At 36.9% G+C, this 25565-nt stretch overlaps 2 protein-coding genes across 2 annotated transcripts; both read right to left on the reverse strand.

The window, feature by feature from the left end:
• Window positions 1-6931: 6931 nt before the first annotated feature.
• Window positions 6932-12488, reverse strand: LOC134534682 (uncharacterized). The gene is made up of 2 exons (XM_063373146.1): window positions 12409-12488; window positions 6932-8812 (listed from the first exon to the last, which is right to left on the reverse strand). Exons 1-2 carry the CDS (start codon window positions 12421-12423, stop codon window positions 7550-7552), a joined length of 1278 nt encoding a protein of 425 aa, XP_063229216.1. The 5' UTR covers window positions 12424-12488; the 3' UTR covers window positions 6932-7549.
• An 8006-nt stretch (window positions 12489-20494) lies between these two features.
• Window positions 20495-24054, reverse strand: LOC134534683 (uncharacterized). Its single transcript, XM_063373147.1, has 3 exons — window positions 23824-24054; window positions 22549-23261; window positions 20495-22443 (listed from the first exon to the last, which is right to left on the reverse strand). Exons 2-3 carry the CDS (start codon window positions 23112-23114, stop codon window positions 21327-21329), a joined length of 1683 nt encoding a protein of 560 aa, XP_063229217.1. The 5' UTR covers window positions 23115-23261; window positions 23824-24054; the 3' UTR covers window positions 20495-21326.
• Window positions 24055-25565: the final 1511 nt, after the last annotated feature.

Here is a 25565-nt window from a genome sequence, read left to right on the forward strand (position 1 = left end):
GCCTGGCAGGCTTCACCTCCAGTGCCGGCCGCGTTTCGGAAGGCATGGGTTTTTGAATTGCGACAAAAAAAAAAAAAAAAACCACACTGGACGAGGGCATCTCTCTGCTCGAACAATAATAGAATAGGATGACATTCATTTACTAATTTCACTCTCTATTTTTCAGGTTTAGACGGCAACAGCCTGGGGGCTAACTACAGCAATACTGGTTTAGCCTAACTTTGACCGAACTATACTGGAACGCAATAGTTCGGTCCTTAAGGCGGCCAGGTGTTTACTAATCTATGTAATTTCTCCTACACATCGGTAAACTTACACGATGATATGCCTGCTTGGTCAGCCGGGTATGTGCGGCCTTGGAGCTATACACTACACTCACACAACGAAATTAATTAGGCCATTTTTGCGCACACTCCACACGCCTCTAAATACAGACATCACGACACTCTCATGCATCAGTTAGCCAACTAACTGAGGGGAAAGGGTGACCTCCCCCCGCCTGACACCTACACTATTAAAAATAGAGCCAAGCAACATGCGACAGCTATTTTACTTCTTCTGGACCGTGAGCCACCTTTAATCTTAAAATCACACACATCGCGCCCCGCCGACGTTTCCAATGATTCGATCAAAGTGACGGGGTTGCACTATTTATATTGGCGACCACATAGCGAGTTATGGGAACGTAATAGTTCCCGGTATCGCTGTCACACGCTCCCGGCCGAGCATATGAGGAAACGGCGGCAGCCCCTTCTCTCCACACATCCCATGTACGCAGGGCAACTTAGCAAACATAGCAGACGTTTCTCTCTGGCCCCGATGTGCCTGTCTACGTCCTGCGGTGCAAATAATCAACATTGGACTAGCCAATGATTGACATGCCCAGGACTCGTAAACATTGCGTCAACACTACTTTTGGCCCAGCGGGGCTCTATTTTATTGCGTCAACACTACCTTTGACCCAACGGGGCTCTAATTATAAACCAGCGACAACTCGACCGCAGGCCCAAATTCCTTTAATTACCAAATCTTTCCTTCCCCCACCTCCTCCACTAGTCCTTGCTAGTTGTTTTCCCCAGCCATTATTAATTAATTCATTAATGTAACTTTCATTTTCTTGCTAATTCGAAATGGTCCGAAGCATGCAGGTGTAGGTTTTGACCCATGCAGCGGTCCACTGCCTGTGTGTTAGGGCTGACTCCGTATGCCTGAAGGGCCTGAAGGGCGAGACCCGCCTGGCAGGCTTCACCTCCAGTGCCGGCCGCGTTTCGGAAGGCATGGGTTTTTGAATTGCGGGAAAAAAAAAAAAAAAAAAAAAAAAAAAAAAAAAAAAAAACACTGGACGAGGGCATCTCTCTGCTCGAACAATAATAGAATAGGATGACATTCATTTACTAATTTCACTCTCTATTTTTCAGGTTTAGACGGCAACAGCCTGGGGGCTAACTACAGCAATACTGGTTTAGCCTAACTTTGACCGAACTATACTGGAACGCAATAGTTCGGTCCTTAAGGCGGCCAGGTGTTTACTAATCTATGTAATTTCTCCTACACATCGGTAAACTTACACGATGATATGCCTGCTTGGTCAGCCGGGTATGTGCGGCCTTGGAGCTATACACTACACTCACACAACGAAATTAATTAGGCCATTTTTGCGCACACTCCACACGCCTCTAAATACAGACATCACGACACTCTCATGCATCAGTTAGCCAACTAACTGAGGGGAAAGGGTGACCTCCCCCCGCCTGACACCTACACTATTAAAAATAGAGCCAAGCAACATGCGACAGCTATTTTACTTCTTCTGGACCGTGAGCCACCTTTAATCTTAAAATCACACACATCGCGCCCCGCCGACGTTTCCAATGATTCGATCAAAGTGACGGGGTTGCACTATTTATATTGGCGACCACATAGCGAGTTATGGGAACGTAATAGTTCCCGGTATCGCTGTCACACGCTCCCGGCCGAGCATATGAGGAAACGGCGGCAGCCCCTTCTCAGTCGCACCTGTGTTTCCGTACCATGTGCGTCTCTGCCTGAGGACGGGAGCAGATAGCAGTTCCCGAAACGTCGCTTGTTTCTGTTTTGGTAAAACTATTGTATTTTTTTTTTGTCTTTTCGTTTTGTCGTGTTTTTGTCTCGTTTCAACTGTTGTGCTGAATTATTTTGGTTTCAATATTTTTGTGTTGTCATCATTTGTGTGTTTTTTTTTTCACTTAGTACTTTTTTCTTTGTTTGTTGACCATATTTCTGTTTCGGAATATTTTGTGGTGTTTATATTCTTGTTGACAACAGCAATTGTTTGCTTAATTTTGTGTGTTTTTTGTCTTTCTTGTGTATTTTTATTTATTTTATTTATTAGTTTTTCTTCAACAGAAAAAGTTCTTAGCAATGGCGTATGTCCAAAAACTTACATCAAGTTAAGCTGAGTTGCAGTAAAGTATTTCTCTAGTCAGTTTCAGCTGTAGCGCTAACACAAACCACGGTCACAGAATAAATAAATTTAAAAAAAAAACAGAAGCGACGTTGCACGATTATCCGTAAACTCCGTTGCATTTGTTTGTGATAATTGTCATTTCCATACAGTGGTTTTTCATGTAATTTATTTAATGTACCTATAGGATAAAACAGTTATCTTAGTATACCTTTATTTATAAATAAAATTTAAGCTTTTTCATGCCACTTATTATTTAATTTTATTTAAAATAAAAGCCGCATGCAGGGGTTCGTTAATGTATTTATTCTCAGCTTCTTTTGTATTATTTACTGTATCTTACAAGCAAGTTAATCTTAAAATTACGTTTCAATCATTATGTCTCAACAATTTTGCATGTATAAAATACCACATGAGAAACAAGGTTATTCAGATATACGTATGTGTGCGTTTTTGACGGTTTCTTTCAGACAAGCTGTGTACCGAAACAGTATAAAACCTTGATTAATTTTTATGCAGAGGGGAAAAAAACCTGAAAAATACTAAATGTAAATTTCTTGCACATAAAATACATTATAAAACACCACCTACCTTTTACGAATATATGCTGGATGGCTACGCAGAAATACACAAATAGTGCAGTGATTGTAACGCTAAACAATGTTGCAATAAGTAAGCTTTTGCACTTAAGTGTAAATTTGAAAAATAACTCTTGGAGCATCGAAAACGATAAGGCCTTTGTTGTTGCAATAAATGTTTAGCCATAATTTAGCCATTATCATATGACGATTTTAAGTGTACAGTTTCAGTAATAACTAGAGAACCAGAAATATGCCAATTAAATTTGAAAACTAAGCTATATTATACCCATTCATACACACGCACAGAAGCATTATTTATATGATTGTCTTGTGCCTTCAGTATGCTCACTTTGTTCTGTATAGTAAGCTTAGCTACACAGTGAGTCATTCGCTCGGTATATATTTACATGTGTATTACCGTTTCAATTTGCGAAACTATCGGATTTATTAGGGAAGATGTTTGTTTTTAAAACACTTTTATTAGCTAATTATGTAATCAAATCTTGTAATTCGATTTTAACCTACTTCCAATTGTCGCATTGATTTGAAACTTTGCAAGTATATGTACCCCCGATGACAATACAATAATTTTATGAATATGACCCTAAAAGTGAAAATGGGGGTAGAGGGGCATAGGAGCAAAAAAAAATTTTTCTTTGGACAATAACCATGTTTTTTGTACATCAATGAGTCCGGGGCATGGTGGGAAATTCGCCCGAAGTTGACTGCCTCCCTGAATTGGGGAAGGGGGCTTCAAAATGCCAAAATTTTGAAAAAAAATTATTATAACCTTCTTATAATATTCGTATTGATTTTAAACTTTGTAAGTATATTTATGTAACCCCAATGACAATACAATGATTTTATGGCTATAAACCAAAAATTGAACAAGGAGGGAGGAGGTCAAAAAAAACCTACTTTTTTCCTATGGGCAATAGCCATGCTTTTTGTACATCAATGAGTCCGGGGCAAGGTGGGAAATTTGCCCAAAGTCGACTGGCCCTTCAATTGTGTGGGGGTAGGGGGTGTTGGAAACCCTAAATTTTGAAAATTTCAAAAATTGATTATCTTTCAATTCGGAGTGTTTCCGAGCCATTCAGGATACTCAACCTCAACTCCCCCTCCCCCCCCCCCCCCAGCTAGGGGCTGCTCATTTCCCCCGATTTTTTTAATTCGGGAAAATCAAAGTACGTTAATTTTGACGTGCATCCAAATCCTTCGGGCATCATTAAATCTCAACAGGGAAGTTTATCAAACAAGCAAGAGAAAATAAACACATATGGCACTGTGAAAACTTAATTATATGAACCACTTTGCAGAGTTCACAATATAAAAGTATTTATTTTTAAATTCTGTGTAGCTATTTGATATATATAACTTATTGAATTAAATTATTTAATTCACAAATTCCACCATTTGTTTTTCCTGAGCTCCCCATAACACCTCGACTCGCCACAGGACAAGCAGCATGAGATGCTTCCTTTCCTCTTTTCAAACAGGGATTACGATAATCCCCATTAGTGAAGCACCCTGCTGTGTTGACGAGGGTCGGCAAGGGGTGTCATTAGCCTGGAGGGACAAAGGTGTATTGTACAGCCAAATTCGCCTGAAAATTCAGAAGATGCTACTTGTTATACATCATTGCATTTAGATAGGCAATTATTCTTATTTTACTGGATTTGAATCCACCCGTGCTAAGCAGGCCACCACGGCTAGTTTTATAAATCATTCAAGTAGTAAAAACTTGTTTTTTTTTTTTAATTCTTGGAAATTAATGTTGTCTTAATTGTCTGCTGGCATGAAAACGTTTGATAAGTCAAAAAATTTAGGTGTATTCCTACGGTGCAGGAATAGACAGATTGATGTAACTCTTCCGTCTGATCGGAAAGTTTAAAAGGTTACTTTTAAAAACATTGGTTCATATAAGTGTCGCTTTTCTTTCTTGTCACATATTATCAGTAAGAATTTATCTGTTTTACTCAACTTTTTTCATCAATGTGTAGCATGTAACACAGTAATAATAAGTAATGTTAATCATTACTGTATTTTCAATTTATTAATTTTAACAACTCGTCAGGTTATGATTGGCCTTATGGTTCGGTAATGCCTGGTCTACATGCCTGGCATTGTAAACGACATGTTAGATTGTTTACCGAATATTGAAAATAAGGCCAATTGGCTACTGACTGCATGTGCCAACCACCAAATATACATGATTGGAAAACTTACTAGATGTGTCTGGCCACCCAGATAGATGTGTCTGGCCAACCGATCTGACGTTCCTAAATAACCAACTAGATGTAGCTAGCCACCAACTGGTCGTGTAAGCCTGAACAACCGGCCGAATTTGCCAGGCGATCGATTACATGCCTGGTTAGCCGACTGGACGTGCCTAACTGCTGTCTAGAAATTGTAGTCAAAAATTGGCAAAGCATAGCCACTGATTGGACGTGCCTAGTTAATCGATTGTCATGTAGGACTGCCCTGAAAACACATGGCAAGACATGCAATAGACTAACTTTAACTTCTCAGAAGACTGAAATAATCGAGAAACGGTCTTGATTTTCTGTTTGTACTTGTAAAATTTATGTAATAAATATTTTATGTTTTAATTTGTTTTTTATTCTTTAACCTGTCACTTCAATGTTAAACTAAAATAAATATTTTTATTTGAAATAATTATTATTATTGCTTTATCTAAGTTACAAGAAAGTACAGGAATCAATCAATTAAATCAGTAAATAATTTCTGATTTTTTGGAGCGAGATTTGGATTTTTATCTGAATTTCTATCTCAATATTTACGAATTTTCAAATAGCTGTCACGATAGCCGACAGGGTGGTGAATGTCGAGACAGCTGACAATCTGGAAATCCTGCACTCTAGGAGGTAAAAAAATAATCTAAAATGAGAACAGCAAATTCTAGCACACGAAAACAAGAAGGCGGATCCAGGATAGCCGCTATGACATAATACGGATTGGTATAATATCTAGTTGTGTAGGGGTTTTACTGTTTAGTGGAACGTTTTTGAAAACTGTCTGTTTATTTTTGCAAGTATATTCGCCGAGAATCAAATTAAGACTCTGAATGCATGATGTAAATTTTTTACGTATTTTAATAAACTATTTCTGATTCTTAATATTTTTTTCGAAATTTTTAATAATATTTTATTCAATTTGTCTTGTCGGGATCGAACAGAGAACTCCGTAAATTTTATTACTACTACATAAATATTTATTAATTTTTTATTTTTACAATTTGTTTTCTATAGTAGCAAAGATATTTTCAAAATTAAGGAAAATTTTAATGGTGAACGTAACGTCGTCCAAGATGACCCCCGGGGTCCCGATCATACGCATAGAGAGGTGATTACGCCCGAACAAAATCGAATCCTAGTGGAAAGCCAACTAGTCACCTATGTAAATAACAGCGAACTCCTCTATGTAGTTAAATACCGTCCTGCCAGATAAATGATATACTAGTGGTCTGCTTTTTAAAATAGTCAGTAAATTATTTGTTACGTAATTCATTTGTGGCCATCTACTCACTATATAATGATTTACATTTTTTCACAGATGCGTCAAAATTTCACTATACTTGCTTTGTCCTTTTTTTTTTTAACTTTTCTTCGTTAAGATTCGGAACCCAGAAATAAAATATTCCTCATATTAAGCAATTCACTGGCACCACCTAGCCTGAATGTAGCCTGTATTACACCAGTTTCCAATCACATCTGGTTAACTGGTTTCATTTTTTAACACCATGACTGAAACAAAAAAGTTATCAAGAATTCGAACGTGTTTCGAAAAGCTTGGGACTTACTGTAGACCCATTATTCGTAAGCAAAGCGAGGCTAGAACAAATTTTTTTTGTCAAAATAATAAACTTTTTCAAGAAATCAGAACATTTTATAGAATAAAAATATATTTTCTTTCTAGTTACCCGAAAAATTACTGGAAAAGAGTTTTACATGAGAAACTTGAAAGTATTAACATATATTTTAAGTTAGACTCTTAAATTTTTAGTTTTTAATTAGATAATATTTAAATGTGCATTGAGTTTCTCTATTTTAATACAGCATATATAGGTACATACAATGAAATATCAATGTTAATGAGAAAACACCATTGGTATTTAAAAATTATTCTCAAGTTTTAGTGACGTGGTATGTTATATTGTGTTGATAATTGCTTGAGTTGTCTTTCGAGTAACATATGGAAAACAATGTAAAATAAACAGGCATTTGGCTAAGAGAGTCATGATATAACTCAATTATCTCAGGAAAGATAAAAGTTATAATAAATCAAAAGCAGTATTTAAAATAAAAAATATATTTGCTTATAAACAGTTATACAAAATATAACATTGCAGTTCTTAGAGAGTGAAAACATGATGACTGTGAATAAAACAGATAACATTTTTTTACTAATAATGAGACGTAACAGATGATAATAAAAAAAGGTAGCATAATTGCAATGAATAAGTGGTGAGAAATGACATGAAATGAAGTACGGCTTCAATCTCCTAGTGGTGCTTGCTGTACCCGCCGTAGGAACCATAAGATGACCCTCCGTTCAGGCCGCCCAGGTAACTCGGGACGTAGGTGCCGTGGAGGGCCCCGCCAGAACTGTAGCTAGATCCAGAGCTGTAACCGCCGCCCGAGCTGTAGCTGGATCCATAGCCGGATCCCGAACCATAGCCGATACCTCCGTAGCTGCCACTTCCCAGGCCGATGCTGCTGATGCCGTGCCCGATGCCAGAGTTGTAGCCGGATCCGATACCAGACAAAGAACTGTAGCCAGATCCGATACCCGATCCAGATCCGTAGTTGTATCCCGAACCGTAGCCGATACCTCCCAGGCTGCCGCCACCAAGACTGACACCGCTGATGCCTCCTCCGATTCCAGATCCGTAGCCGATACCTCCTCCGAGGCCGATGCTGCTGATTCCTCCTCCCAGGCCACTGGAACCGACGACTACTGGCCTATCCACAGGCACGGGGTGAGGCACTGGCACAGCCACGGGCTGGGGCACTCGCACGGGAACGGGGTGAGGCACGCTGACGGGGTAGGGCTGAGGAACTGCCACAGGCACGGCCTGAGGAACAGCGACGGGGTACGGCCTGGGCACACTCACAGGGTACGGCCTGGGCACAGAGACAGGTACGGGATGAGGGACACTGACGGGGTAGGGCCTGGGTACCGACACTGGGACGGGCTGTGCTACAGGTACGGGCACGGGCCTGTTGACGGTCACAGGGATGGGCTGGGGCACTGGAACAGCCACGGTCCGCGTCACAGTCTGCACGGCGGGCGCGGCGGAAGCCACCAGACCGATGCCGGAGCCGATGCCGGAGCCGATACCGGAGCCCAGTCCAATACCGGAACCGATACCAGAGCCGATGCCAATGCCGGAGCCGAGTCCGTAGCCGGAGCCGAGACCGTAGCCGGAGCCGAGCCCGGAGCTGGAGCCGATCGAATATCCGGAGCCAATGCCGGAGCTAAGGGCTATGCCCGAGCCCAGGCTGTATCCGGAGCCCAGGCCGATGCCGGAGCTGTAGCCAGAGCTGAGGCCGATCCCGGAGCCGAGAGCGTATCCTCCCGAGCCGTATCCGCCACCCAGGCTGTAGCCGCCTCCGTAGCCGCCTCCGTAGCCGCCTCCATAGCCACCTCCATAGCCGCCTCCGATGCCACTCAAGATGCCTCTCTTGTCCTGCTTCTTATCCTTGTCATCCTTGGTGGCTTCACTTCGGACTGCGACTACGGCAGCCAGCACCAAAGTGATAACCTGTTGAATAGACAAGAACTTTGTATTTCCATGTGTCTTTTGAGACACTCTTACTGTTATATGTTAGTATTTTTTATCTTCTTTGGAATTATTTTAGTCGTTATACGTTTTTTTCACCTCTTGCACTTGAACATTTTTTAATATATGAGACCACAATAGTCCAAATACAATTGTCCAAACATAATATCTTTTAAATTTTATATTAAGTTTTTAGTTAACATTCTGGATATTTCTTTATATTTTATCTTTAATTATGAAATACATTTAGCTTGATATGTATTCATATTTAATATTCATTTCATTTATAATGCTTTTTGAACACTGCTATCATAAAATATTTTATTTGAGAATTTAGTTTAAATTTTTATTGTTTTCTTTTATTTAAGGGGAACATTAACAATTTGCTTAGATGGAACCGTAATATGGCCTACATATTCAAAAATTATTGAGAATTATGCTTTTTAAAATATTGAGTTTTCTTAGTTCTACGTAGTCTATATTTTTTTTCAATAAATGATTTTTCTCATACGCGAATTCTAAAAATATGTCTAGTTCCTTCGTATTATAAAACAAATTTAAACAAATGGATGAATTTTTAATTATTAGTGATTTAATTTCTGATGACTATTGGTGGTTTTTGGTTGTGATAGGTCACGCGCATTTCTACTGAAGTCGTTTTGCTCTCGACAACCAATAAAATTAATCCATACTTTATTTTCGAAGCGGTCTTTCCACTTGGGGCTCTGCATTATAAATACGCTTCTTAGGCTCGCACAATAGCAACAAACTGCTGCCAATTGCTAACGGAATAATCGGTACAACCTGTATGTCAGCCTCATGCATGGCTCAATCCATACCTTCCACATTGTCTTTCAATAATCGTCCATCCATAGGTGATTTCTCACCGGGTAATTTGCTGCTTGCTACTTCATTTAGCAAGATCATCGGTCGATACTGTGGGTAAATAGTTGATTAATATGTTTTATCTTTTAGACGCTCACTTTTAAACAATATCAAACCGTGTACTGTAATCTATATTATCAAGTTAAAAAAAAAAATGTACAATTCAATGTATGGAATGATAACATTTTAAAACCTTTAGTTTTATTTGAAAATGACCTTTAAAAATAAAAATTTCTAATTAATTTTAAATTGTTGACATAATTAAAATAATTTCCATATCCATTTCAGTTTCTTTGCATGATAAAGTGAAAACTTAAGTATATTATTAAGTATACAGAGCAATGTAACTGACAGAATAAATATTTCAAATGTAATATTTATTTCATCATTGACCTATATATTGGAGCTGGTAACTAAACCCCGGTAGGAGTACTTTAATATATTTGCCTTATAGCAAAATAATGTATTCAATTTTATAGATCTTAATAATCCTTCTCATACACAATGTAACGCTCACTAGCTTTCGGTGAAAGTTGAAACATGCTTAAATCCCGGGTAGACAATTTTTTTATCTAATGTGCACCTTTATTAGAAATCACACCTACTACATTGTTATAAATACATTACAAGTTCCTTAAAAATATAAAAAATATACTACAGTTTCAAAGGTCAACGAAATTTGATCTCAAGGTTTTCATTCAGCCCCTCTATGTGAATTGAATGTTTTAACTTTAATTGTTATTTCTATTACATTAACATACTAAGATTAAAGAAGAGTGTATGGAAGTTCAAAAAAAATATATCATTCAAAACTGGTTATAAAATAGTATAAACTGTAAAGGTCTTATCGTGTAATTTAAGAAGTGTAGGGCCTCTCCATATTCCAGTTTGAAACATTTTAATAACGCTTGCAATTAAGCATAGAGCAAATTATTTTTGTTTAACTTGGTATATGACTTAGCTTTGGCTTCTTGTGGAAGTCGACAGTTGTGAACTGGTGTGTTTATCATAATATCTGTAATAGCCCGCGTAAAGTAACAAGTTATTTCCTCCCGCCTCTTGAGACAAGAGCCTGTTAGTAAATATGTGGTTGCAAAAAGGTATAGAAAGCGTGGGAGATATGATTTATGCTTTGATATGCCAAAAATTGCGATAAATAATTCAAAATTAAAATAAGTGCAAAAATATCGAAACATTTAAGGTGGTAGTGGCTTTATACTCCTTAACAATCATTGTTCACAAAACAGCTGATATTTGTTTGCGTTGGACTAAAATGGTTGTTGGTCAACCTTCACGACACTTAAAGTTGTTTTTTTTTTACGAATCATCACATATTTGAATGTAAGGCACGCTCTATGTTTCAGTAGTTCAAACAAATAAAAATAGATAAATCGTTCTGTAAATTAGTAGAATTGATTCATTTGAAAAATAGTGGAAACCTACTTATTTGTGCAGTGAGTAAATTATACTAATTTGGCTTTTTTTATAATGATTTCCATACAATTTGTTTTTCAGGAAAATTGAGTAACCCTGTTAAGTCTACGGTTTTCTAAGTCAGCAGAAGCTAAGACTTTCGTAGCCAGTCACAAACTACTTCTTGGATAATGTGTTTAGGCCACGTCTGTGCCTCACATATCGGCCATGCCTTTTTGCTGGTACCGTTTTGTTAAATGATTTAAAGACGATTGTAGAAGCCAGAAATTAGTCGGTCTATTCTCTTTTTTCTAAATCAATGTGAAAGTTTCTCGTTGATTGAAACATATTAGCCTTCATAAATTTGTACTTTGCTTAAGCAATAAAGCTTGCAGACTAATCACGAGGAGGCATACGAACTAAACCAAATCCACTTTCGAAGCAGTCATACCTACCCGTGAATTAAACTAAAAAAACTTCGCACCTAAATTTATATCTTCAACCAACCACTTCACGGAGATCAATTTAATAAGGTTGAATTGAACGGTATTATGAAGATACGGCGAAGGAAAACGAAATGAGAACGGAACATTGGCTAAATATATGAATAGGGAGGAAACATTAGTACCCCGAGGAAAAATTCCATCGGGGTGTAGGTGGCGTTAAATCCGAGTTTAAAACCACCAGGTTGGAGATTTATACAGACATTTAATGCTGAAATGAACTGATTTTACATAATGGCTCTCGTTCTTATGCAACACAGTGTTTTTTCAGGGGTTTATCTTACCAGTGATTCAAGCGCGGTGTCGTCTCTGAGAGCAAGGCTGTAAACAACGTGCAGTCTTCTCATCGTGCATATGAGTAAAATTCAGCGATTACATTAACAATATATTTCTGAGAATGAAGATAAAGGTGCAATGTAAACCCCTCGTGTGCTTTCAAGAATTGCATGCCAAAAAATTGTACCTTGAAGTCAAGCATTAAAGTTATTTTCACTATTCTAAATATATAGTTAAACTAAATATCGGAATCAGAACTATCCATCCGCCCTCGGCGTATTCTTACATGCACAGATACTAGTTGGATATCACGAGCAGTTTTCAATTACCGTGGCTTCTTCTGTAGCTCTGCACACCAGGCGCTGAAACCTTCGAGATTATAGTGGGCTCCTAACCACTCGGGTATATAAGTCGTGCGGGGATAGAACCCACTACCCTCACCAAATGAGCGTTAGTAGTGGTTGCCACTGAAGACTCCGGAGCACGTGGGACAGTACTCACCAGGAAGCACTTCATAGCGTCGCTGCGGATGTGCTCGCTATGAGCAAGTGCGCTGGTTCGAGGACCCGGAGGAGCTGTTTGACGCCGGACCTCCTCCGCGGCCAGGTATATATACCGGCGGCGACTGCGTCGTCCCCCCACCTCCTTTCCCAACGCGCGCGGCCGCGACGAGGAGGGGCCCTCTTCATTTGACTTTCACTGCCCGGGATCAACTTTTTAACTTTGCACCTACCTCCCTACCATCGTGCAGCCCTTGTCTCCTGCGAGCGGCTGACCGACTCTTCCCCGCCCCCTTCAGCTGTCCGGTCGCCCCCCCCCCCCCCCCCACATGAATTAGTTCGTTACATTTCACTAGCTAGTACTAATAGACACGCTCACGTTTTTTTGCCCTACTGATCCTAAATTTATTTTTATACGCAATATTTCTATTGAGCAAAAAAAAGTGTGTTTAAATGAACTAGCCATTCCGTTGAGAAACTACACGGTACCTCATAACGTGATAATTTTTCTAAAAACGCATGAGGCGTCGTGCTCTGCGGCGAGGGTTGCCAGGTCTAAATCCGAACAAGATTGGCGTAGCTGAAGTTTACGAGCAAGGACAGGTTCGAAACTTTTAAAAACAATAAATCTATGAACATTTTTTCAGTAGACATATAAGTGTGGCAAATGGGATAAGGTTTTTTCCATGGTAACAGTCTGGTTAGTCACCAAAGATGTGCACAGCAGTAGTATATAATAAGAGCTCCTGGCATTGTGTTCTGGGTGAGGATTGAGGATGAGGTCAATAACTGATTACTCTGACGTCACGGACACCATTTTGGACTAAAATATTATTAATATTGACTCAATAAGATTAAAAATTCTAAAAGATTTTTTTTTTCTTCGCGGAAAAATATTCGTTTTCTTCCTCAAAAACACAAAAATTATGATTTCAAACAAACCTCAAGAGACGTTTGCCTTAGAAAACACATGTTATCCTTATTGAGGCTAAAGCTGATGTAATCTAGTATTATGACGTTACTTTTGTACTTACTTCACGTTACGGGCGCCAAATTAAAATTCTTTATTCACTATCCGATTATAATGGAAAAAAATTAAAACTTATATAATATATAAATAAATCTAATTTTAGTAAAAATATTAAAAAACACCGTTGCACATATCGTTACGGCTGTCATTTTGGATTCTATAAATATTGCATGTTTTGTTATGCCCGCCTTCTTGGATGAGAATGACTTCATAGTAACACTTTTAGTTACGGCTGCCATATTGGGTTGTAGTTTATTGCACTTTTCGTTACGGCAACTATCTTGAAAAACCATAATTTTTATGCTAGAAATTTTGAAAAATCTCAAAAATTATAATAAAATTTTATTAATCAATTTTTAGTAATATAATATTTTTAAAATGTACTAACGCCTTGAAGTCCTCGCTCCGAACATGGTAAGAGCAATCTAAAAATAAAATTTCCCTATTCGAACAGAAAAATTCCCATTTTGAGAGAAAATTGTTCCTTCTTTCCCGTCAAAAATTCAAAAACTTTGTATTCAAAAAACTTTAAATGACTTTTTTGTAGAAAGAAACAAAATTCCATAAAGAGGCTCAAACTTTTCCATCTACATCCTCACTAAGCCTTCCTTGAAAAGTAGGATTCCATTGACAACATTTTTAATTATAAAATCACTGTTGCACTTTTCGTTATTGCCACCATCTTGAAAATCTATATTTATTAAGCTAGAAAATCGTAAATGAATTATAATTTATAAAAAAAATACATCAATACAAAATTGTAATAAAAACATTCCGCCATCTTGGATTACTACGTTACGGCCACCCTATTGAAAATTCTTAACTAGATTCCTTAAAATTCGTAAAAATATTCGACTGTTATAAAAATTTAATTAATAAAATTATAATTAAACTTTAATCAAAAACTCACTTGCATCATCAAGTCATCAATTAAAACCTGATAAGAGCTTAAAAAAAATATGGAAATTCTTTCCACTACAGAAGCCACCAATAGACTGAATTCCCACCACTAATGCCAAGGTAGATATATACATCGCAGGCTGCTAATATATCACGTCCACCATGTTGGTTTCGTCTGCTGAAAGCTGCCATATTGTTTTCGTTAGCTAGAGGCTGCCATCTTGTTTTCATCTGCTAGAGTAAACTGTCATTATATTATTATAATTTACATCCAATAGAGTGAAATAAAAATTTAATGCCAGCACACCTGCTATTTGTCGGCCGTATTGACCACCATCTAAAAAATCTGTTTTTATTAAGCTAGAAATTCGAGAAAAATAGCAAAATTCATCAAAATACCAGAATTAATTGATTGATTCGATCGATTACAGTTCTCGGTTCGATCCTTGATCCATTAAAAAAAACGTAAGCTAATTTTGGGTAAAAAAATAATAATTATCAATACAACATGATGAAAATATCCTAATATCTGCTTAAGTACCTAATCTACCAGCCACCAGTAAGCTATCGATGAGTTCTTAGTAGCCATCTTAGAATTTCGTAATTTTTTTGATATAAATTCGGGAAACATTCCTAAAATCTTAAAAAAATTAATCATTAAAATATGAATTGAAACGATCGATTCCTCTTCTTGGTTTGATTCACAGTCAGTGATAAGGGTGATTAAAACTTAGTAGTGTATAAATGGATTCCCGGCGCCTGGCTTCACGCCTTGGATTGTGGAAGGTGTCAATGACCGACCTATCTGACGTCACGACGGCCATTTTTGATTACCTTGACCTTTAAAATTGACTCGAAATGACTCAAAATGGCCCAATATTTTTGCGGGAAAAATTCCCGTTCGAGGATAAATTTCCCGTTTTAGTCCCCAAAAATGGCAACGGCTTTGAAATTCCTAAAATCAGCTTTAATTATTTAGCGATTAGCCGCTCTAAGCCGCAAATTGTCAATTAGAATGCTATGGCCGCCATTAAGGATTATAAAGTCACCATTGCAATTTTCGTTACGCCCGCCATCGAGAAAATCCTTAATTTTTATGCTAGAAATTTGGAAAAAAAATTGGTTGTCTGTAAAGACGGTTTACGGACGATAGTTTAACGTGACAACGTCATAACAAAACATTGATGAAATGATTGATCCAGAAGAAAATGAAATAAAATATTCGGCCTGAGACTGAGCCGTAATAGGTTTTTGCAACCACACCATTTAGGCATTAAAAATATTATATTCTTTGAGGAAGTAATTTTTTTTAAATTTTTCTGTCTTTTGTATGATAAAATCTACCTCGCATACATTTATGAATAAAATTGAATCATGTTTATTGATTAATCACTATTTTGTATGGATAAAAGGAGTGAAATGAAATCTACAATTTAATTAATAAATTTACTTTTATTTGCATTTATTAATTCCAATATATTTATTACTTTTGAAGTGTCGTGGGCGCCGTATTTATTTTAAGAAATACAAAAAAAATATTCAGCCACCGGGATTTGTTCCGTCAACCAATCGATTGGTAGTCAGCGTTGCTAACCGCACAGCCACGAGGCCATATTGGTAACTATTGATTCAGATGTTATAAATTAATAATATTCCACGCACGATATTTGTTTGAATTTCTTTTAACTAGCATATTCTCTGTTGGACTCGAAATATTTACACGCTCGTGGGCTCATAACTATAATACGGTGTGTGATTTAGTTGATCAAATAATAAATCATGACAAATATTTACCAATGTCAAACTAAAGCGTGAAAAATATCATACCAGCAATAAATATTTAGTTACACAGCTAAAACAATACTCATACAACACTGTTTAAATATACTGATTTACAATAGTAATTAAAATAATACGTACTTGTAAGAACGCCATTTCCTTGCAAAGACACTCCCGTGGTGCGGTGCACAACAATAACCTCGAACCCAGCTATGTTGTCGTCTGTCCCAAGCCGTGTGTGGCGACATGCGCAGGCGTGTTCCAACCGGCGCGACCCGCCTATCCCTGCAGCATGGCGGGGTGATACCTGAGCAGTACGCCGCCACATGCCGGCCGAGATCTCTGTACCGTCCGCAACATACCAGAGAGATGCCACGCATGCGTAAACCGGACACATCCGTAGTGGGACATCCGTAGTGGGACATCCGTTGTGGGACAATTTTTCGTGCGTGCAGCCAGCGTTCATCGATTTATTAGACGTTGTCACGTCAAAAAATTAATTAATCAAATTTTAATAAAAAGTCATTTTTAAAACTCTTTAAGGCTGTTCAAGAGGTCCAAAAAACGTCCCTACTTCCGAATGACTTCAGACTGATACATCACTCACAATAGCATAAAAACTGACCACTGAACGCCCCAAGAGCACTGTATAAGACTCAGGGTCGCGCCGCTGCGCGCTCAGTTGCGAGATAGTGTTCGAGGAGGATGGTCATGTCGCTGGGCTCCCGAACATTGACAGGGGGACGCGCGGAAGAAAATCGACCGTGCTTCTCCTAGCGGAGGGCTGGCTAACTGCCTGCAGGCTGGCAGCAGGTAGTCGCGATGGCTTGGTGTGTGCTCAGGGGGAGGGGGAAACGGTGACACAGAGAGGCAGCTGAGAGTTGCAGAACCCACTCGTAGTCGGTCGCCTGGTACTTGCTGCCCGTTCCGAAGCTTGACGTCAGCAAGAAACAAAATTTTGCGTTTACATGTGTTCCATGGCACGCCTATAATGCCGTATTTTCACAGATAGTTATTCGACTGTGTTTAATTTTCTTCCTCAATTCTCTGATGCTTCATCCACACATATACTTCCTGCGCACTGTGTGCTATACAATTATATATATATATATAAATAAATAAATAAATATATATATATATAACGTTTAGCTTTCGTATCTAAGATAAGTCGATTAATTATTATTATTGATGTTAATAAATACGTTGAAATTTATCAACGTATCATGCGCTGCATATTTCCTAGTTTGAAATACATGGAAACTAACTGGTAAGCGAATTAATTGCTTATAATTTTAAGAAACTCAACACTGCAAAAATAAGAGACACGCTTTCACCGAAAGTAAAAATAATAATAATAATCAAATCTCAATGAATAATAACAAATAGGTTTTTTAAATACAGAAACATTTGTCAAATTTTTCAGACTTGAGTATTTCCACCTATAATCCGGCCATTTTTAAAGAAAAGTTGTGTACTAGGTTTTTTACATTATTATATTTCTTAGACATTTTACATATAATTTGCAATAAAAACATTTCGTTTTCCAGGGTAATTTTTTTATTTTCTTTTGCAAGATTATTTCGTTTATTGGCCATTTAGTAGGGGAGCTAGTAGGCTTGCCTCTTTACTGTATACAGGCCTTCAAACAAAAATACTCATGTATGTATACTTATGTATGTATAACATTTCTTTTGCGTCTTATTATATTATTATATGCATATGTAACAAGTTGAATAATAATTGCTCAGCTCACCTATAATAGTAAATTTTTACTTAACACAATTGTATAAAAACTTGCACTTAAATAGTATAAACTTTTTTTATTACAAAATTATGGGTGGGCCCGAACCCAAAAGAACAACTGTGCCACTCACATTGACTAATTGATCTCTTCCTATTATATTCTTTTTAATTATAAAAACGTAGCCATGTTTTGTCTGTTATTGAAATACTATAAATAAAGCCTAGCACAAATCAGATTTCTTATAAACAGTAAGAAAATGTTAACATATTTGTTGGGGTTGCTAGAAATGTTTACCGTTATTGTAGTCGTTACCATGTTGCGACTGCCGGGAATATATTATGTAGTTTTTCGTTTTATGACACAGAGATTATAAAATAGTCGTCCACGAAAAAAAAGCGTGTCGATATCGGATCACATAACTGTCGTATTTTGTTCTAATTACTTCCCGACTAGTGATGAAGATTCTCGACAAAATCGTTTGTAGGAAAAAATCTGTCCAAAGGATAATAAATAGGTTAGTTTAGTTTTATACAGAAAATCCTCATTACTATCTTAATATGAAAAAAACATTTGATTCCTATAATGTATTGCACTTCATAAGAGTAGCACTTTTGTTTGCTAAAACCCACAATTTTAGCTTTACAGGTTGAAAAAAAATATGAGTTGAAGGTTACTGCAAGGCATGCTAAGAATTATTGGAATTGTTTTTTGTCTTTTTTAAACATAAATAAATATAAAATTATTATTATTCCTTGTGTATGTTATAATCACACGTGATTATAGAGTTATTTTCTCTATACGCGCGCCGCTAGCCACGATGCCGTCGTTGCCATAGCAACCAGTCTGTTTACATTTTTCTGACGGTATTTAAAAGTGACATTTTCGGCTATGAACTTAACTAAATTATTATTTTGGTGGATTTTAATGAATTTTCGGACCATTATATTTTATTTCTGAACCGTTTTTGTGACTTTGATAAGTTTCGTTTTGAACTGCTTTTCCGTGATCTAATCATGCTATGCGGACGTTGATTGGCTCCGGGAAACAATGCTTTGTTGCCCGGGCTTTCAAACGAAGTTAGCGTGGGTTTTAGGGCCGAAGGAACAAGTTTTTAAAAAAGTTCGCCATCTTGCTGATAAGGGTGTAGGCTTGGAGCAGGCCACTGCTGCTCCAGGCGATGTAAAAGTTTTTAATATAGAACGTTTGAGTGGTTATAAAATCTACCCATTATAGCCGTAGTGTGGTTGTACAACAGGACTTCCGAGTGCACGCTTCTGGGACGAGATATCTGCGGCATACCACCAGAGACAGCATCAGCCTAGAGGTAGGCCATTATCGTTCCTGTGCGTGGCTCGGGGATACTGACGCCGTACCTCCTGCGACTTACATGAGCCCCCTAAAGCCCTATAAGCTTCTACAAACTGTTTTCCCTTTATTCCATTAACTGTTTTGAACATTGTGGCCTGAAATTTAAATTATTAAATGAGTTTAAACTGTCGACGGCACACTCAGAAGTCTGTTACCAAGAGAACTTGATTCCACCGTTGAGCTAGACCGAGTGCAATTATCCCTGAGAAAACTAAAACTTTTGTTCTAGTGTGCCGTCCTAAATGCAATTTTACAATTTTAGTCTAGTTTGGACTGGATTGGTTTGACCCGATATATAAATATATATATTATTATCACTTTGGTCATAATTTCTATTAACTGTGTAAAATTAATTGAACAATCTATTTTATTGAAATTTATTTCTATAACTAAAGTATTTGTCCAATTTTAATGATTGTTATTTTACTGCATCAAACTAAATTTTATTTTATTGACATAAATTTCTATAACTAAAGTATTTGTCCAATTTTAATAATTGTTATTTTACTGCTTCAAATGAAATTTTGTTTAAACAGAATACATTTTTTTTCGATAATTACAATTAAATGTTTTATTGGTTGCCCCTAATGTTAAATTGTTGTTATTTGTATTTTGCATACTAGGGTTTGTGGTCACTTTTTATGTTAATCTTTATCTGTAACCTTCTATGTAGATAACTGATTCAAGAGAGAGCTCACTGAATAAAGTGGCGTTTGCTATACAGTAGGTGTACAAAGGTTACAATGTGTAAAATGTGAAAATTATATACCTACTTAGAATATCAAGGTTTGTTTAAAAAATACCGTTTGAGTATGAATATATATATATATATAGGCTATATATATATATATATATTAAAGATTTATGTGTTGCAGCTCCTAGGACTCGGTATCCTAACAGACTGCAAACATCAAACAAACACTTGCCGATGGCTGCAGCTCGTGTACTCTCTGTGCCTAAGCAGTGACATAAGTTCTTTACAGAACGAGGAATGCTCAGAGAACAGATAAAAATGCATTAAGGACTGTAAAACTGTTTTTGATATATACCAAATGACCAAATTAATTAAATATTACACAATATAAATTAAAATTATGATATCTGATACAATTTCAAACAAATATAGTAAATACTAAAATAGTTTTGATCGTGAAGATTAAATTAGAAAACATATACCAAAGTATAAATATTTAGTAGCTACACACAATAAATTACAACACTTAAATACCCTGGAAGTATTTCAATACTTCCGCCATTCGCCTAGGCCAAACCGGAATAAACGTTATATTTATAAAATATTATTTTAAAGCACTAGAGCCCACACAAACACACACACACACACACACACACAAATGGTACTTTGATTTGGAATGACTTACGCTTGCTGAGACAGAGAGGCGTATATAGTATGCGTCGTGGCTGATGGTGTTCCGTCGGTGTAGTCGGTAGCAGGACGAGGACAATGAGAACTGCAGCAATTCAAGTACACTACGTCGAGTGCAGAAACCCATCCGTCTTCTCATAATCGACGCCGGAATGGTCTCTGCTTCGAGTCGCTTTAGTTCTCTTACATAGTTGGTAGCATCTTAAATAAGTTTATTTAATCTATCACAGAATTGGGTATTTATTTTTTTTTTAACTTGCAAGTCACTGGACGTCGAACTATGTCTAGAACATTGCGATATTTAAATTGTTTTAAGCTTAAATTGTTCAAAACTTTCGTTACCAAACACATTCTTAAATATTCTCCTGAGTTCGTAATGCTGTAGGCCTACTATAACAAATCCAAATAATGTTATTGCATATTATTTCAAGATGTGTTGTAAAAAATGTAACAATAATATTTTTAAGAGTAGTGCAGCTCAAAAACTAACATAACATAACTCTTTTTGTGAAGAGTATTTACAAATATGAACACAATATAATAAACACTGCACCGTTATGGAGATTTAAAATAACGAAGTCTTGCGGTGCCAATTTTTGTCAGTTGTTAAGATTTAGGAAATAAGTTATTGGAAAATTTACTCAAACAATACGCCATTTACTTAATATTATATTATACATATGCACAAATTTGATGTGAAAACACTTCGGCGCCTTATTTCTTAGATTTCGCTTTCTTTTTCATTTCTTCCTGTGCTTGAATAATATAGAGTGGGTCTCGAATACTCATTTTTCTCTTGATTCTGCTATCTACAATTTCTGGCAATACACAGTTCATATAAAATTTCTGGAGTTTCGGCATCATCACATTCATCCATAGGTTCTCATCTTTTTCTATTCTTTCAACGAAGAAATCGTTTTCGGTTAATACAAAGAAGTCACAATATCTTCTCCCTGAAATGTTCAGCTGCCCTTGAACTTTATAGTAGTATTTGTGATTTCTTTTTAATCGTAGCTGATGATTTTTTAATTCCAAACAAACTGACGATTTTTTGTCTTGTACTGCATCCACTAACTTTCTGTCTTTTACAGAGGGTAGACACTTAACTTCTACTATCACATCTTCATCCACCAGACCATCAGGAGTTGCAACGAGGAAAGGTTGATCACCACAAATAAAGAGACCACATGGGTTTACAGTCACTCCTTTTGCAACACTGTATTTTAACAATGCTTCGGGTTCGTGTACCCTCCCATACATTACTGATAAAGAATTAAATTCCCTAGGAAATAACAAATTTCGGACGAAATTGTGACAGGATGTGTTATCGCGTCTGTTGATAACTGTTCCAAAATTTGATGCAGTAAGACGATTGAGGCGATACTCGTGCCATTTTTCACTATCATGCTGACCACGTGTTGCGATCTCTATGGAATCTATTTTTTCTTTGGTGTCAGCTTCTTCTTTAAGCTTACGTAAAACTTGGTCGCAGCGGTATGCCAAATCTTGTTCTGGAATGTCAGGTTCTGGTATTAAATCTTCATCTCCATAGTGTTCATCGGGGCCTCCTCCTCGTTTCCTTTTTTTTTTGGGCGCACCTTTCTCCTGATAGTAAAGTTTTCGTTTCGAAGACTTCTCTTCACGTTTGTGGCATAGTTGTTTACACACTGAACCGGGACTGCGGCCGTGCATTTTCTTCCAGGGACTAGAATGCCAGCCCGGGCCATTTGTGTGTGCGATAGCTGCTCCATAACAACGTCTGTAGTAGCTTCCTCGTTTACCAAAATCAATGCGTTTACCTCCAGTAAACTTAGCATTTAGAGACATATACCTGTAACAAACATTGCCCACATATAGGATAATATTTAACATTGTAAATATAAGCTTATAAACTATTTAACATACATAAGCTATGAAAATATTAAATGGTAGTCACCGTTCTGCGGAGTTCGTGGTGCTGTTACTAACGAGTTTGTCAGCTTTCTTTTCCAAATTAGCTATTAAAATTCGGAGAGGTTGGAGGAGTCCAGATTTTTCCAGGTCAGGAAGAAGATTTGTTTCTCCAGTTGATTTTCTTTTGCAGAATGTTGACCTACAATTTTCATGGCACCCAAACACGTGTTCTGGAGCATTTCGCAAATCTGCTCTAAGTGTTTCAACTGCACAAATGCCATCAAGTTTAGCAGATTCTTTTATTGCCGTTCTAACTGCTTTGACTAGTCGTTCTAGTCTTGATATTTTACTATCAACAGTAGTCTCCAAAAGAAGTTTTCTACCTTCTAATGGGTATGATGTGTTTGTTGCTAACTTATGCATTTTCTCACAAAATGCCCTAGTAGCATGGTTAGCATACTCTACTTTTGTAACTAGTCGTCCGTAGCTACATGTTTGTTGAATTGCTGCAATAACTGCAGAATCCCCATCTCCAGTATAATGCTTATACATGAGTCCATGCATTTCAATGCTGCGATTGAATCCTTCGCAGATAATATCTCTCTCCATTTTAGTTGAAGAACCTGTATGGTTTTTGTAGCACACGTGTTTTGATACATCTATGTGTTTTGATTTTGCCAAGGAACAAATGCTACAGTATTTGTTTTTGACTCCAAGAAAAATATTTTTTTGGGTTTCTTGTCCAATTATAACAGCCTGTAAATCAGAAAAGTAACTTGTAACAACTTATAGGCGATTGAGTGAATACATGTACACAACCAATTAACATGAATTACAAATATGCAAGAATATGTAGCTTTAAAATTATGTATAAAATATTAACAGAGCTTAATGTTTAGTTTGCTGCATTAACTATCTACACATGCAGGCAAGATGAGATATTTTCTTAGCGATAGGCTAGACTGTAAAGAGTGATTTTTTTTCTACAATATAGGTATAAGTGACTGTTGAAGAAATTCAACCAGCATCGGATATTTTAAAATAACAGAGTTGATTTATGATTTATCTGTCATATGAGATAAACAAAATTAACAGCTTTTCACAAAATCAGCAGCCAAAGAAAAAAATTAAAAGGAGACAGTAGATGATATTGTGAAGTTTTCTAGCATTATGTCATTGGACGCAGGTTTTTCTCCAGTTGATTATTAGTATAGGTATTCACTATTATGAAAAGTAATAAACATTCCTAAAGAAAAAAATATTCACAGTTTGTGAATTACTGTATGTATATTACTTTCAGTAGTCACTGCATACTCACTACTCCTGTAGATGAATTATATCCATGTCCGTAAGTGCGTTTTCCCCAACCACCATCTCCTACAACTGTTATGTATGGAATTCCATTACAAAAATGTTCATTGCCTTCTGCTATTTTCTTCTCTTCTTCGCCAGATTTTTGAATCTTTTCTGTCAAATATGTTTCCCAGGCCTGAAAATAACGATTTGTATAATTTTTGGAGTCTTTTAACTTAACTGTTATGACATAAGTTTTCACTTTACGACTTATATAGACTTCAGTTATTTAGTTCAGTGTTTATAAACCAATGTAAAGTATGTAAGCTTCTTAAAAATTTGTGTTACAATGCAGTAGAGCTGGTAGTACACAGGCAGTGGAACAACAGTTGTTAGAAAACATGGGTTTGTAAACGAGTCGTTACTTTGCTACATGATGTCAAAGTTTGTTGGTATGTTGGAATACTACCAACAATCAACGTGGTATGCGTTGACCTTGCAATTTATGCCATCCAGAAGTTACTCACTAAATTAAAAATAAATTTATAAAATAGCAGCCACCTTCACGGATGCACGATTAACAAAGACAGAGCATGCTGTCTTCAGCCATTGTTATGACGTCTTGGGCAGCCTAAACGTCAGCATCTGCAGAATCAATGCGAGTGATGAGGTTCATCACAGAATCCACGGGAGTCTCGTACACTAGTGAGTTCATGTAGCCCCAGAGAAAAGTCTATCTTGATGAGGTCAGGGAAATGTGGCGCCATGGTGATATCCCGCCCCGTCTAACGACGGCTGAAAACAACATGCTCCGTCATTATCGACCGTGCATCCGTATAGCTGGATACCATTTCTAACAGTTTCTTTAACCTTTAACTTTATGACCAACTATTAGATGGCATTAATTGCAAGGTCAGCGCATATCACTTATCACTTTTATTGCCCAACCAACATACTTCGACGTCCTGTATAAAAGTTACTACTCGTTTCTGATTCCATGTTTACTAGTAACTGTTATTAGATTGGCCGTATCATACCAAACTTCTTGCATTGTAACACGTATTTTGAATAATCGTATATAGTGATGTAAATAAGAAACTCGGTTAATAACTATAACTTTACTATCTAGTAGAATAATATATTATAAAATGTAAGAAGATTTTGGTTTTACCTGTTCAATTGAAGATTCGTGTTTTCTAAATTTTTCTCCTGAAAGTGAAGGAATATCCATTATAGAGAGCAATTCTTCTACTTGGCTGTGTCCGATTCCTATTGACAGAGCACCCCATACTACACTATCGTTGATGCCATCAAAATATTTTGGTTCATGTGAGGTAATCTTTTTTATTTCATTACAAGTTTCGCATTGGAATTTCCATGTAGAAAAGAGTCCACAGCGAATTTCAGACTTGAAAATGAATTTTCCCAAAGTACAGGTTTTTTTATGCTCCTCTATTACTGCCATTTCTTTCATCAAGTTGCAAATATTTACACATCTATTTCCCAGCAGTCTTTCTTCTAGAGGCATGTGATTATTGTCATGTTCGACCACAATTTCGGGGAAGTCACTTTCACTTTCCTCGTAATTATTGTCCAAATAATTGAAGTCATCACAGGAATCCTTGGGTTTCTCGTGATCAGCTATTGAAAGTGATTTTTTTTCTGAGCTGGATATTTCTTCACCTGATCTGAAAATTTTGTAAACATAATAACTAAGCACTCATCAAAAGGTAAATGTAATATAAATATTTTACTTTTTATAACCAC

The sequence above is a fragment of the Bacillus rossius genome, chromosome 8 (assembly GCF_032445375.1).
Source record: "Bacillus rossius redtenbacheri isolate Brsri chromosome 8, Brsri_v3, whole genome shotgun sequence".
Taxonomy (NCBI): Eukaryota; Metazoa; Arthropoda; class Insecta; order Phasmatodea; family Bacillidae; genus Bacillus; species Bacillus rossius.